Consider the following 15,711-nt stretch of genomic DNA (forward strand, 5'->3'; position numbering starts at 1 on the left):
TAAAGCACCAGCATTTGAAAATAATATCTCCAGCACTGAGATTTTCTTTCAGAGATTTTCTTTTCTTCTTACACCACAACGACCTCTTTTGTATGTTGCAGTAATTTAATTAGAAGGATGCTAGGATACTAGACTTCTTCACAAATGCCAGAAAAATATTTCAGTAATGTTATAGCATTTAAAGCATTGTCATTTTCCTTCCATTAGTATTATAGTATTCCTTAAAGGATCCTGTTATCTGCATTCGCTGGTTGTTAGTATGACTTCATTTGATGGAATTTTAGACCTACCCAAACAAATATAAAAAGATACATGCCAGCCTAGGCTGAAATCAGATTGGCATTTCATTAAGGCTTCTTTTCCTGAATTGACTATTGTGACTACAACTGTTAAAAATAACTTGAATACTATATAAGTTTGGGGAGAGTACAGAGATTTAGAATTTTCAGAAATTTTGAATCCATTGTTTTAAAAAAACAGGTGAAATGGGAGGAGACAAATGTGATAAACAAATATCAGCAAAACTTTCTTATGAAACCTAAACGTACTGAACTGTGCTAACTTAAAATGCAATATTTATAACATAGTTGCATAAAATGACATTATTTGGCATGCTTATGGAATTTGAAAGTATAAATCCTTTATTCCCGCTCTGAGAAGAAAGGGCATCTTGGAGTTCGGGTTTTCCCGCCCTTTGCTCGGGGAGGCAGGACCAAAATCTCGCTTCCTGTCTCCTTGGCGGGAAAGCCTCGACTTCCACTTTCAGTCCTGCCTCGCTGGGGAGAGCTCGCTCTTTGCAGACCTCTGTAAATTATCTCTGTAGGACGTCTTCTTGTTTACTACTATTCTATACTATACTATACTATCAAAAAAAATTCTTACTGTTCCCTTTTTTCTTCTCTCTTCTTGCGGCTCTACCCCGGCCCCACAAAATGGCGGCCGAACCCGCTGCAACAGCCTCAGCCCCCAGAGAGGACAACTTGCTCTCAGTGGAGGACTACGATCCCTCCCTGGGTCCTCAGCTGGAGTCCTCCGGTGGCTGCCCGGGCAGTCCATCGGGGGCTGGGAAGCCCATAGGTGCGGCCGTCGCTCAGAACGCCGCCGCCACCAAAACCGCCACTGCTAAAGCTGCCGCCGCTGCCGCTAAGGCTGCCACCTCAGCCTCTTCCACAGCCGGCAAGCGAAAGAGGAAGGAAGCGGGCGGCTCTCCTAAGAGGAATACCAGACGGCCTAAGGACCCAAAGCTTTGCTCGGGTGTCCTGGCGGCCGATTCTGCCGACCTTCCATCCACCTCTCGGGCGATTGAGAAGCCGGCCCCTGTCAGTTCACGGCAGCCCCAGGGACCGTCGGATGGTAACGTACCCACGCCTGGGGCTCCGGCAACGGGGGGAATTTTTTCTTTGGACGACCTGGAGGCTGCCATTGAGAGGGTGTTGGAAAGGAGGGAATCAAAACGTTCTGCACTATCTAAGGTCTCAGTTCCTCACAGGGAAACCCGGGCCAGATCTCCCTTAAGATCTCCCAGAGGGATTAGAGAGGAGTCTCCTTCTCTTTCCCCTTGCAGCAATCCTGACTGTAATTGGGCTTTGTCTAGAAAGGTAGCTCTTAGAGCCCCTTGTAACTACACCCACGCAATCAGAGAGGATGCCTCGCTTTATTCGCCTTCAGAGGCTGCAGACTTAGAGGAAGGCGAGTATGATTCTGAGGCTGAGGACCCCAAGAATCAAGGAGAAGATCAGCCCCATCTTTTCTCCCATGATGACTATCAGGCCTTACTTTCCAAGGCTTTAATTGCCTTAGAGCTGAATCAAGAGGCAGACTCTAAGCCTGACAATCCTCAATCTGAATCTTGGCCTGTGGGTACTAGGGATTATTTTCCCCAAGGGGCTTCCCAGGTTAAAAGAGTCCCACTTCCAAGTTATTTTGTTAAACTTATCAAGGCTGAGTGGGACAAACCTACCCAGAATAGGCAGTTCTCTGGGTCTATTAAGAGGCTTTATGAAATGACTCCTCCTGTAATGGAACTCCTCAGCCTACCCGCTGTGGATGCTCCTGTTGCATCTCTTCAGGCACCGGATGGTTTATCTGTGGAGGGTGGCACAGTGATCAAGGATCAACTTGATCGTAAAATGAAATTTCTCACTTGAAAAGTTCATGAGTCCTCTGCTCTTACTATCCAGGCTACCGCATCTGCTGCCATTATTTCCAGGGCGTCCAAAGCTTGGGCTAAGAAGATTTCCCAACTAGTGGGGGAATCAGACAAATGGATATCTGATGGCATGGCTAGGCTAATCAAAGCATCTTCCTTTTTAGCTGACGCCTCTCTTGATGCCTTGTCTTTCTCAGCCAGATCCATGTCCTCTAACGCAGCTATTCGCAGGGCTCTCTGGCTTAGATCTTGGCAGGTAGAGACCAAGACAAAGTCTGGTCTTTTGGCCTATCCACTCCAAGCAGGTAAACTCTTTGGAGAGCGCTTAGATAAGATGCTGGCTGAGACCAAGGATAAAAAGCGCATGATGCCCAAGTCATCAAAAAAGGAATCAAAAGGTTTCTCTCATTCCTTTCGATCCTCCCATACCCTGTCTCGGTTCAGGCAGGATCAGAGGAGACCTTTCTCTTCCTGGTCCAATAACAGACAACAATTTAGAAGGCAAGGTCGTTACAATCGCCCCTTTCAGCAGAACCACTTCAGAGACAAAGGGGACAAGTTCCAGAAAGCTGCCAAACAATGACACCATGGATGTTCCTGTGGGCGGAAGACTTCAAACCTTCCATTCTCAGTGGGAGGGATCCCAGACGGACGTCTGGGTTCTACAAATTGTACAACACGGCTACTCAATAGAATTCAGAACCCTACCACCAGACCTCTTCATTCCTTCCCCATTATCGACTTCTCAGACCAAGCACTTGAGAACTATGGAGGCCATCAACCATCTTGTAACATCGGTGCAGTAGAAGCAGTACCCCCAGCAGAACGATTCACGGGAGTGTATTCCACATTTTTCACAGTCCCGAAGAAGACGGGAGACTGGAGGGCCATCCTCGATCTGAAGTTTATCAGTCGGTTCATACCCACGAAGCGCTTCTATCAATTATTCAAGCTCTCAAGCACGGTTCCTTCATGACCTCCATAGATCTCAAGGAAGCCTACATGCACATCCCCATCTCTCTTCAGCATCGACGTTTTCTGAGGTTCGCCTACGGACAGACACATCTGCAGTTCAAGGCCCTCCCCTTCGGTCTTGGTCCTGCTCCGCGAGTATTTACCAAAGTGTTAGTCACTCTGATTGCAGAGCTTCGTCGAGAGGCTATCCAAATCCATCCGTATCTCGATGACCTGCTCATATGTGCCCCGTCAGAGGGGACATCGCGTTCCCACACCAAAAGGGTCGTTCAATTACTCGAAGACCATGGGTTCATAGTGAACTTCACCAAAAGTCAGATGATGCCTTCTCAGAACATCCAACATCTAGGCATCATCATCGACATGGCTGTTGACACAATTTACCTTCCAGAGGACAAAGTTCTAAAGATCTCAAGCAAAGCCATGCAGATTGCCAAGTCTCGAAAATCCCTACTTCTTTCTCTAGCGAGCTTGCAGGGTTCAATGATATCCAGCATTGTAGCAGTACCCTGGGCCCGTTTTCACTCTCGTCCCCTACAATGGTTGCTAAAGCCACACCAACAGGCCATAGCCAAGAAGAAGAACAAACTAATTCCGCTGACCCATCAGGTCAGGCAGAGTCTCCATTGGTGGATCCTTACCGCCAATTTACGCAAGGGAAAGAAGTTCATTTTACCAGACCCGCTACAGCTCTTCACAGATGCCTCCCTATCGGGTTGGGGAGCAACCCTAGGAGACGAAACAGCTCAAGGAGTCTGGAATACAACAGAACAAAACATGCACATAAATATTCTAGAGCTACAAGCAGTCCTTTTGGCACTCCAACATTTTCAACCTCTAGTTCAAGGCCAGAATATTCTTGTCAGGACTGACAATGTCGCAACGAAAGCTCACCTGAACAAACAGGGAGGATCCAGATCTTCCACAATGCATCAGGATGCCAAAAGAATTTTCAGTTGGGCGGAAAGACATCTACACATTCAGGCCGAGCATATCCAAGGTGTTCAGAACATTTAGGCCGACTGGCTAAGTCGTTGTTCCATAGACGAGGGAGAATGGTCCCTTTCCTCTCAAGCCTTTCAGATGGTGAACCAAAGATTCAATCCCCTCCTGGTGGACCTTTTTGCCTCGGATCTGAACCACCAGCTACCCAGATTTTATTCCAGATTTTACCACCCTCGGGCGGAACAGACGGATGCCCTCCTATCCCCCTGGCCCAGAGGAACGCTGTATGCCTTTCCTCCTCTCTCTGTCCTCCCAAGAGTAATCAGGAAGATAGATCCGAAGGGGCCACGGTGATTCTGATCGCTCCGGACTGGCCACGAAGACCCTGGTTCTCGGATCTAATTCATATGTCAACTCAGAGACCATGGCGTATACCGCTCCTACCAAATCTACTCCAGCAGGGTCCTCTAGTCCACCCCGATCCGGCCTGGTTCAAACTCAACGTGTGGACATTGAAAGGCATAGACTGACTCTACTAGGTCTAGGTCCAGAAGTCATTTCCACCATTCTTGAAACCAGGCATCCTTCAACTAGAAGGATATACGAGTACACCTGGAAGACCTTCACCAGATGGTGTCGTAGGAAGGATGTAGATCCACTAAACGTGAATCTCTCCTCCCTTCTCGCCTTTCTGCAAGATGGTGTTCGTCAAAATCTAAGAGAGGCTACCTTGAGAAAGCAAGTCTCCGTCATTGCCACTGTGGTTCCCATCAATTGGCATCTCATCCACAAGTGAAAGCCTTTCTCAAAGGCGTTTCTCAACTGCATCCACCTCCCATCCATCGGTTTCCCTCTTGGCGGTTGAATCTGGTCCTAAGAGCATTGACTAAGAAGCCTTTCGAACCTCTACAGGATATTCCATTACAATTCCTGGGCATGAAGACCATCTTTCTCATCGCCGTCATGTCATCTAGAAGGATTTCTGAATTAGGGGCACTCTCCATTAGGAAAGAGCTCTGCATCATTCAACAGGACAAGGTCGTTTTACGCCTCGATCCCACCTTCATCCCCAAGGTCAATACCACCTTTCATCGTCAACAAGAAATTCTACTGCCGTCTTTTTGTCCTAATCCTGCTAATTCTAAAGAAAAAGTCTGGCACACCTTAGATGTTCGTAGAGCTATAAAAATCTATATCAGAAGAACAGCCCCCTTCAGAGTATTGGACTCTCTTTTTATTTCCGTATCTACCCCTAACCGGGGTAGGCGATTGTCTCGACCTTCCCTAAGCCGGGCGATCAAACGCTGTATATCTGAAGCATACCTGGCTAGTAAAGTTCCTATCCCGTCAGGCATCACAGCTCACTCTGTCCACAGCGCTGCAACCACTGCAGCCATGAGTCATCAGGCCTCCATGGAAGAAATATGTAGGGCGGCCACTTGGTCCAGTGTGTCCACATTTATCCACCACTACCGCATTGATACCTTCGCCTCCGCGGAGGCGGCGTTCGGCCGGAGAGTGCTACAGCACGTGGTCGAAGAAGATTAAAATAGTTAAAACCCACCCGAATAGTATACAGCTCTTGGACATCCCGAGCTCCAAGATGCCCTTTCTTCTCAGAGCGGGAATGTAGCCTTGTTACTCACCAAGAGGGCTCTTTCCGCTCTGAAGAAGAAGGGCATCTTGCCCCACCCAATAAATTTCGGCTAACGATATGGCCTAAGCTGCATCTGTATATTTGCTTGGGTTTCACTATCCGGGTCAGAAGGGCTAATGCTCCTTCCTTATCCTATCTGACTAATGTTCTGAAGTTCTTCTTCACAACTAAGTAGACCTACTATTCTATCTAGTTACTTCACTGTTTTCAACACTTTGTTGTTTACATGTTAGTCGTATTCCATACCAGTTTCTTGGTTCCGGTTTATCAATGTTTATTCTAGTTATTTTTCTAGTTATTGCTCCTGTCTATAGCTTCAGCTCCTTAAGAAAGTGGAAGTCGAGGCTTTCCCGCCAAGGAGACAGGAAGCGAGATTTTGGTCCTGCCTCCCCGAGCAAAGGGCGGGAAAACCCGAGCTCCAAGATGCCCTTCTTCTTCAGAGCAGAAAGAGCCCTCTCGGTGAGTAACAAGGCTACATTTTACTACAAACAAAATTTCAAATACATCCAATACTAAAGAGAGAAAACTAAAAATGGTTCTTCCCTGTGCTATCTTAACACCTGTATCGTAGTTTTTATATTTGAGAGATAGGAAAAAATAAACATTCAAAACAGAAAACAAATTTTGTAGTAAGCAAAGTATTACTTGGACAGAAATAGTTTCACTCATTTACATGTTTGCATATCAAGATAAACACTGAAAGCATTGAACTTTCAGTAGTTTGATATGCACATTATCTATATACTAATAGTGAAGTTGACCAGATCTGAGGATACTTACATTCATTGGCCTTTGAGGGAGGGTACCTTAGGGCCAGGGCTGGCTAGGGTTGCTAGCTCCAGGTTGGGAAATTTCTGGAGATTTTGTGGTGGAGTCCGAGGAGGGCTCAGCCGAATAGAGTTCACCTTCCAAAGCAGTTATTTTCTCCAGTGGGACAGATCTCTGTCATCTGGAGTTCAGTTGTAATTCTGGGAGATCTCCAGTTCCCATCTAGACATTGACAGCCCTGGAAGCAACTCTGGGTGACCTGTTACCACCTGACTTGCATGACTCAAGTAGGCTTGGCTGCTTGCTACTGTTCAACAGCATCTACCCTACGAAAGCCAGTGCGCTGCAGTGGTTAGAGTTTCAGAGTAGGGTCTGAAAGACCCAGGTTCAAAGCCCCATCATCTTGTGGGAGCTCACTGGGTGATTTTGGACCAGCCAGATACTTTCAGCTTAACCTACCTCACAGGGTTGTTGTACAGATAAAAAGGAGAATAATGTAAGCTGCTTTGGTCCCCACTGTGGAGAAAGGTGGAGTATAAATGAAGTAAATAAATAATCCACACAGCTGAGCATGGGATGAGGATAAAAGATAGGTTGGTGAATGGCTAACAAGGAGAGAATAAGGCAGGGAAAGGGGAGAGGATATGGGGGTTGCTAGGAGGGCAGAAAGAGGAAATAATGTGTGGAGGAGAATACAGGGGAGAGGTGCCCTCCCACAAGTCCTTGAGGGGATTCCCTACGGTGCAAGTGGGCCTGTCCCAGTAACCAGCACCACACAACTGGGCCACAATTTTGGTAGACGTTGCCGGGGCAGGGGGAGGAAATGCTGAAAGAGATGCAAATAAATGTAGGTAAGCTGTTGAGTGGGAAGGAGAGAAGGAAGCAGGAAAAGTGGAGAGCCTATGGGGACTTTCAGGAAAGGGGAAGAGAAAATAGTAGGGGAAGGGGAAGTGAAATGCCTCCTGCAAGTCCTTGTGAGTTCCCACTTGTAGTATATTAACATTCATATTTCACCAAATGCTTGGAAATATTCCAGCAAAAGGCAGGGCAACAAACTGCTTTTTCCAAGTCTGAAGAGAGAGCTGCAAGGGTTGACCATAGGGTGGCAGGTCCTGGCTTCTATCTCCATCAAGCTAGATCAGAGTCACCTGAGGAAGGCTGGCAGCAACACACAAGCAAAGAATGCTCTGTCTGTTCCTTTCATAAAGATACAGCACCTTCTGTATGCAGGGAACGCATCTTGGATTTGAGTGTTGTACATGACTTTGGTATATAGAGAAATTATTCTCTAATGCTGTAGGTTGTCTTGCATGCAAACCTTCCTATTATATGTTTTGAATGAGTAGCATCTTGTCTAAAAACATGTTACTCATTCCCAAAAAGATAGTACGTCACAGGGTGGTCTTCCAAAAAAATTTCTGGGAAAAGAACATTACCCCCCTTCTCAAAAAAACCCCTTTCTGGGTCATCTTTTCTTATTCTTCACATCTCCAGGAGGGAAGTATGACATGCACCATTGGCCACATTACACACTATCCCTTCTTCCTGCCGGTAGAGTTTCTAAGGACACAGCTGTACGTATAAAAATCTACACATTTCCTCCCCACAGGTAGACATGTCATGTTTGAAGTGTCCCTCAGTGGTTTTATATTGCAAGCACTGATAGCTGGTCTCTCCTTAGGGCCTGTGGCTTTGGACTTTTGTAGGCATCATTCCAGTATGCTTCATCACATAGGCACCTGGTCACTTCTTTCAACAGAAGCCAATCTTTAGAAATTCCTGGGAGCTTGATGTGGCTGGCAAAATGCTTGGGGGTCTGGAAAGCAAGCTCTTACCACAACTGCGTACTGCATATTACCCATGTTACTAAAGGCGTAATAATCTCAAGCTTCTCTCCTAGATCAAAATAGATCATTCTTGAGCGTCCTGTGACTCAGAATTTCTTGGCATTTCCAGGCATCCAGTATTAACCCTTCTTGCTTGTGTAGTCTGCCATTCATATAAACATATTAAATTAAAAGGAAGTGTGTGTCTTGTTAGGGAATTGTTTGTTTGTTAACAAGGGAATTCCTTCAAAATGATAATACTGGTGACGATTTTAATGGAAGGTATTTGAGGACTTTGCCTAAAGAATGCTTTCTAACAACCGATTATATGGAGGGATACTTTATATGAAGTATCACATTCTAGGCCATTGGTGGGATGTGTGTATGTGTTTCTTTGAGGCATTGGAAGGGTGAGTTTGAGCAGTAATAATTGTGAGCAAAATGTCTCTACATTACTTTGTTTGTGTCATACATATGCACACTGTGCAACACAAGTCTTCTACAACCAGATTGGTTTGTCATCAGTAACTACACATTATGGATTTTGTATGAAACTGCTTTAAGTGTTCTGGAGTTATATAATGTGCCCTGATCTCTCTTGCACTAGATTCTTTCATGCATTTTAAGACACAGTGCTATGAATTAACTGCATTTCCTAACCTGAGGAAAAGCAAAGGGGCCCCTCAAACTGTGTTACATTACCAACATTCTCTGAGCCTTAATCACGCCCAGAACCATTTGTAGTTGTATTTTCCTCGGTTTACTAATGTTAATCAGTGTGTGAAGTAACTTAACATGCTCACTTGAGTAGATGCTGTCCTCCATACCTAAGGACTAAAGCGTTGATTCTGTTTTGCCTCTTGAGGGTAGAATGCAGTTGGCTTGATTTATGGGGACTATACTGCACCTGTTTAAGAGATTTTGTGTGGGTGAGGGGGGGGAGAATACTAGGTGGCTATATGCCTCTCCACCACTGTGGCTGCAAAGAACAACCATTAACTACGTGAAGAATCTGAGGGCAATCTAGGTTTAAATAATTAACACTCACATTCTGTCTGAACAGGTTTTGACAGATCTGAAATCAGACAATCAGCGGCTGAAAGACGAAAATGGAGCCCTCATCCGAGTCATCAGCAAACTCTCAAAATAGTGCACTGAGCAGAGGATGAACGTAAAGAGAAGACGTCTGTGCATAAACTGCCAACCCCACCCATTTGCTTCTGATCCTCCAGTTGAAAGAACATCTGGAATTTCAGAGATGGATCAGTCAGCCACGCCCTCCACTACCTTGCACCTTGCTGGGCTTTCTCATATTGCACAGTGTTTGTCCTTTGGCCCCTAAATGCACACCATATCCAGCCACCAATTTTAATATTTTTAGAACATTGAAATAATCCCATCATTCAAAGGGACAAAGAATTGGTTAGTTTCCTCTGAGCTACCCTACCAATCTGCTGTAAGCCCTATTTCCGTCCACCATAACCCAATGGAAAGAAGCATCTACTGTAATAAGTTATATAGAAATGACTATATTGTGTTGATCCAACATGTCTTAAGGTGGTGGAGTAAAGTATAGGGAATGAGACTGAGAATTGTCTTGAAGATGTGTTTAGTTTCCTTTCTGGAATTTGGGAGTCTGCAATGCTGTGAATGCCACAGTGACTTATTTTTTCTGAGAGACTATGACAACAGTTACTTGGCTTGGAGATCCAGGTTCTCCATGTGTTTCAGTAGCTGACTGACTTATTTAATGTAAGATTTTAAATCTAACTTAACTTTGGGATCTAAATCAGTGGTTCCTCTCCCTTAGTTTTTCTTCACCTTTGCAGCCCACCTCATGATGCTTTCTATTGTTTCATTCTATAATAGCCTCTTCTGGCAGTTTAATAAGACAATTTTTTAGCCTCCGCCTTCTTCGGCTAATATTTTGCCCCCATGATTCTAATGAAAAGCTACTTACCAGCAGAAATGGTTTAACAAGTTCCCAGTTCTGTGAATTATCCATGCAGGCAGTACATATTCACAGGACGCCAACTCACCTTTATTAGCAAAACAGTGCACTCTTTTTTAAAATTTATAACATTGCATGAAAAAGCCCTTTCAGTATCTGGTCAAATGTGCTGCATAATGATGGTAAATTTTCAATGGATGGTAAAATCAGTTGAAACTATAAATGTGTTTGGGGAGTTTAAAGCAGGAGATGTGGAGAGACTGAATCGAGGTACTCATCACTGTGAGAAGCGATGGCCCTCAGTCCTGATGGAAAGACTTGAACATGCTGCAAGTTTGGTACTGCAATCATACTTTTCCTGTTATGTAAACTCATTCATGTTTTATATCTAGTAAGGAAGTTACCAGCAGGATGTGTGTGGCTCAAACCCTGTTTTCTATGCCTACTGTAAATGAATGAGTTGACTGTCATGAATTCCTAGAATATGACCATTTCATATGCCACGTTTTCTTGTCTACTACAGCCCTTAGGAACATGCTTTTACCTGCAGATCCTAGTAAGATTCCTGGTCAATAGCATGTCATCTTGTTCAGTGGGTTGCTTCTTTTCCCTTGTGTCCTTCCTCTTCCAAGGCATGCTATTGTTTTTATGAAGTTATTTATGCCTGCACTTCAGAAACCTTAGTTTTGGTATGACTTTCTCACCATTGCTTAGAAAAGAACCTTTGGGACTGAGACTAGCCACTCACTACTAGATTTCAAGTGAGTTATGTCAGTATAGGATACTCCTAGCTGTGCTCAACGGGGCAAGCTGTTCTCCAACTATAGTTGTTGTACTATGGATCACCTTCTATACAAAAGTATGGTTGGCTTACATCATCTTTGGATGTTCCCTATCCAGATGTGTGTATTGGCATCAACTGAATAGAATTGCAAATAATTCTCTTAAGAGCCAGTCACTCCCATCTCTGGATTGGCCAATGTAGTTGCTTCTGCCCTTTGGTTTCAAATTCTAGTATGAACATTTTGCCATACCAATTTAGAACAGAAAGAAAGCAAACTTGAGTTTTTTAGCAAACCATAGGCCTTATGAGCCTTGCCTTCAAATTCTCTTTGAAGAACACACATTCAGGTTTTTGGATGGGTCAGTTACATTGTGCAGTTCCTTATACTTCTACTGGTGTTATCCATTGCTCTTGTAAATTTACCTTTTTATATGTTTAGAGTTCTTGATGCTTGCCTTACTTTCCACCTTTTGACCCAGACCTAGATAACCCAGGAACTAGTACTTGTCTTTATAGAGTTAGGGGCTAATGTATGCCCTGACCTCTCTGTGAGTTATACTTTTCAAGTCTCCGGCATGCTAGCTCATTATCTGGCAAGGAATTTCTACTGATCCTGTTTAGACTTTGTCATAAACAGTCAGTTATAATCCATTCTGTAGTGGTGATCTATATTCTGCTGTAGTCAATTACTACTGGAATACAATTAAACCATTTACAGTTTCATCTGTATGACCTTAATGGAAAAACTATACTAGCTCATATAAGATTTAGGAAGCATGAAAGATGGTAAAAACTTTTAAAGTTAGTATCCAATATATAAACTTGCATCCTGTCTAGGTTGGAAACTGTGTGAACAAATTAATCCATTTGACTAGCCAAAGTACTTCCTTGGTGCCAGAGAAAGAATGGCATCTGACTATCCCAGGGGGTCATTGAGAGCAGTTGTCATGCACTTTGACCTTCTGGACTGCAGGGCATGCATTCTGATACAATTTTCCTTGTTCAATACTTGGCTTTGTCTCCTTTGGTAAAATATCTGGGGTTTTCCCAAGTAAATCTCTTGAGAACCCGCTTTTATCCCAGCATTAAAATAAACAATGATTTTAATATAGATTTTAAATGTTGGAGCAAACTTTCCTGATGAAGTTTGCTCTCTCACAGGCAGATTTACTTCTGTTTTTTAACTAAGAAAATTCAGAGATGCAAAATCACTGTTACTGGATAATGATGGCTTAATATTGGTAAATGTTAGTGTTCAGAGGGATTTTATATAATGGTATGATTATGGAGTATGCTAGAATGTTCTCTGCACAAATCGCAGATTGTATAGAGAAAATATTGAAAGCTTCATCTGAGTGTGCTCTATGGGCATTCAAGCTATGGGCACTGGGAAGGTTTTCTACAAACTCCTCAGTAGCGCCCTCTGCTGTACTGCTTTCTTACTCTTAAAAGCGTTCATAGCTAAGATGTACATCACAAGCTTGATGCATACATAAGGTCTTATAAACCTCTTCCAAAGCAAAGCTGAAGTTTCTGTGCAACTTTTTTTTTTACTTAAGAAGCCTCACTCAGAGTAAGGAAGAAATAGGATTGGCTTCGTTGCCCACAAATCGTAAACTTTAAGGGGCAGAATTGTTGGTCAAAGCAAAGTTTTCAGGTGAAGTTGGAGGCCTGCAGAAAGAACTCAACAGAGAGAAGCTTGTCTAAAGAAGTCTCAAGAGCTGATGTTTTGTGGCTGACTTGCATTAAGAGGGGTTACGATGTATTTTAGAAATAAAGGATGTGCAGCTGTGATAGTGAATAAAGGCTGAGCAGTTAGCGGAAAGCATTGTCAAATGAACAATAGAGGTATAAGCTGCAAGAGCAAGTATGTTTTCGAAGTGGCCTCAGCTGTGTCTAATGACAGTCGACCAAGTACAGGGTAGTAGCAGCTCTCATCCTATCTGTATTGGTTTGCTGTAAATAGAGGATTCGTGGACAAGTCTAGATGTGTTTCAGCCAGTTGTTGAATGGCATACCTGTAAGAATGGAAGTGTTATGAGTGTGCTGCGTTCTGTCAGATAACACCAGATTGGTTGATGGTTTTCTGTCCATATGGGCTTGACTTGGCTTCTTTGAGGTCAGCCATATAGAAACCTTGACAGCATAGTAATACTTTATAACTTCCTCCTTAGGTTGATATAGGTAAACCCCCACCATCGGTGTGGCTGTTCATTAGCAATTAAAGCTCTCATTCCCATGGAGTCACAAGGAATGATAAGACTAGCTATAGCTGTGCTTGGGTAGACAGGAGACTACCATTTGCTTTATATTACAGGAAAATCAGGTCTGTTTCTGTCTGAAGAACGGGATGGTGTGAAAGGTTCAGGATAAAGTGTATTGTCACTGTGGCCAAATGTTGCCTCAAGTAAATTCCCAGGCTAAGAATAAGCTTAATGTATGATCATAGGTAGCAGAGAGGAAGTCAATTTGCCAACCTTTATCTGATGCATTATAACTTGGGTTTCCCCAGCATTACCAGATGATGAAAGAGCCAATTTACTGACAATAAATAGAAAAAAGAGTTCAAATCAAAATACATTTAGAACAAGAATGCTTACTGCCATAAATACTAGTGTTGTTTTCAAAGTTGAAGGGTTGCTTGGGGTCACACACTTTAAATCCCACCTTGGATTTTGCCTCTTTCCAAATGTCTTTGTCGTAGCTTTGTGTGCATCAGCTGGAAGTGATCCTGCTTTGGTAAAACTCGGTATCTGAAGCCTCCCTCCCTTGCTGAGATCACAGTTCTGTCACTTGCATTGACTGCACCTTTTGTACAATCCTTCCCAGTGTCCTGACTAAGGCCATCCTGTGGGTTTGCTGTAAGTCCCTTTTTTCCATGCTTTCATCTTAAGCAGCTGCCATAGTAGCCTATCTGAAGCATAGGGCAGCTCCTGAATCCACCACGTATGTCTGTAACTCCTACTTTCAGCTCTTTAAAAGAAGATGTAAAATTCTCTCGAAAGATAACTTGTTTGCTTTGAGCTTGCAAATCCCCGGGGCCTTTTCTTGGGCTGGGTTAGGCTTGGATCACATTTGCCTTTGGGTTTTAAAAATAGTTTTGCCTCGACTACTTGAGGCAGCATCTCCCAAGAAGAGCTCCGAACCAAGGGAAGCCCATAACAGCCCACAAGTGCTGGTGCTTGAAATTAGCCACATCCATGGTCAATTCTTTCCGCCTCTCATTTCTTTCCCATGACACTCATTTCCTGTCTCTTTTCGAGGTGAGATGGTGAATATATCTTTTAAACTATTCCCAATAAAACTCTGAGCAACAGCAGGGCCTAACCCATTGCTGTAAAACCCAGTTGTGCTTCCACCCCGCAATCACCACCATCTTTTGTTCATGCTGTTGAGGATCCTAGCAACAAGAACTCCCTTAAAATGCTGACTCCTGGGAAAGAGAGTGTGGTGTTCTGCTGTTGGCTTGCTAACTTCCTGAGCAGCAAGTGTTCTGTACTTACCTGTTTTAAGGAGAGTTTTACAGATTTGTGTAAATACAGTACTTGGAGAAAAGACTAGCCTATGAGTGGTGGGAAAGAATGTATTTTTATGCAACTTTGAGTGGCCTTTCAAACTCTTGAGATGAATGATTTTTGTTTTACTGATTGTTATATAGCGTTCGAAGTATTATGTTTGAAAGTTTGGGAATAATATTCACATCTATATGATGCTTGTAAACACAACAGTATTTATAAATGAATAAATATGTGCTTTAACACTGCCTGAATCTTCCTAAGTAAGAGTCCACCGCTGTTAACCACACCACACTGGAGAGAAAAGATCTCTGGTAGCTAGTCTGGGACACGCCCTTCCTGAAACCTTGGAGAGTTACTGCCTGTCAGAGTAGATAACACCAGACTAAAAATCTGATGGGCCAATTTAGGCAGCTTTCTGTGTTTGACTGCAAATGTCACTGTTCTTCACAGAGGAGACATCCCTTCTGCTGGCTTTTCTGAGGAAGTAAAAATTGCCCCATCATTCACTGCTCTGATAAGAGTGTTGGCTCCCTGCAGAACTGTCTGATCTGAGGTTACTTTGCCCTAGTCAGGTGAAAAATATGAAAACACTGGCTTGAAAAAAATAGCAATACACACTAGCAGGACTGAGATCTTGAATAAGAACAAGAAAGGAATGAGGCTTAACATGCTCAAGCTTCTATAGCTGCAGACAAGAACGAAGACTTCCTAGCTTGTTCCAGTCATGCACAAGCCAAAGTATGTGAGAAGAACAAGCCACAAAGCCTTCAGACTTGTCCATGGCATGAGCATTAAAGTCCAAGATTTGTTTGTCATTTGGATGCAGCCTGAGATTCACTAAGCCCTTAATGAGTATGCTATTCTGGTACTGATAAAGCTTTTGGGAGCGGGGGCTGGAAACAGTATGCAGACTGCCAAGAAGCCAGCCCAAGCGGAATCATTCTCATATATGTGCTGTAGGATCCAACACACTAAAACAAAGCACCTGGTTCCCTAAGAGAAACGTGATGGGTATTTATAATATTTAACATCATCTTCTATTCTAATAGCGAAGTCAGCCACATCTGAGGATACTTAAATCTGGTGACTGGACCTATCAACGGGCAAGATAGATCTTTGTTCGAACCTGAAAGGAGCC

General features: G+C 43.6%; 1 protein-coding gene across 2 annotated transcripts in view; it reads left to right on the plus strand.

The window, feature by feature from the left end:
- The window catches only part of PPP1R12B (protein phosphatase 1 regulatory subunit 12B), a 144,591-nt gene extending 134,495 nt beyond the window's left edge, over nucleotides 1-10,096 (plus strand). For both annotated transcript variants that reach the window (XM_056845088.1, XM_056845093.1), the window contains one exon: nucleotides 9,384-10,096. In XM_056845088.1, the coding sequence (XP_056701066.1) occupies nucleotides 9,384-9,470 (87 nt within the window). In that variant the 3' untranslated portion in view covers nucleotides 9,471-10,096. The remainder of the gene's footprint in view (nucleotides 1-9,383) is intronic.
- Nucleotides 10,097-15,711: the final 5,615 nt, after the last annotated feature.

The sequence above is a fragment of the Euleptes europaea genome, chromosome 2, assembly GCF_029931775.1.
Source record: "Euleptes europaea isolate rEulEur1 chromosome 2, rEulEur1.hap1, whole genome shotgun sequence".
Taxonomy (NCBI): domain Eukaryota; kingdom Metazoa; phylum Chordata; class Lepidosauria; order Squamata; family Sphaerodactylidae; genus Euleptes; species Euleptes europaea.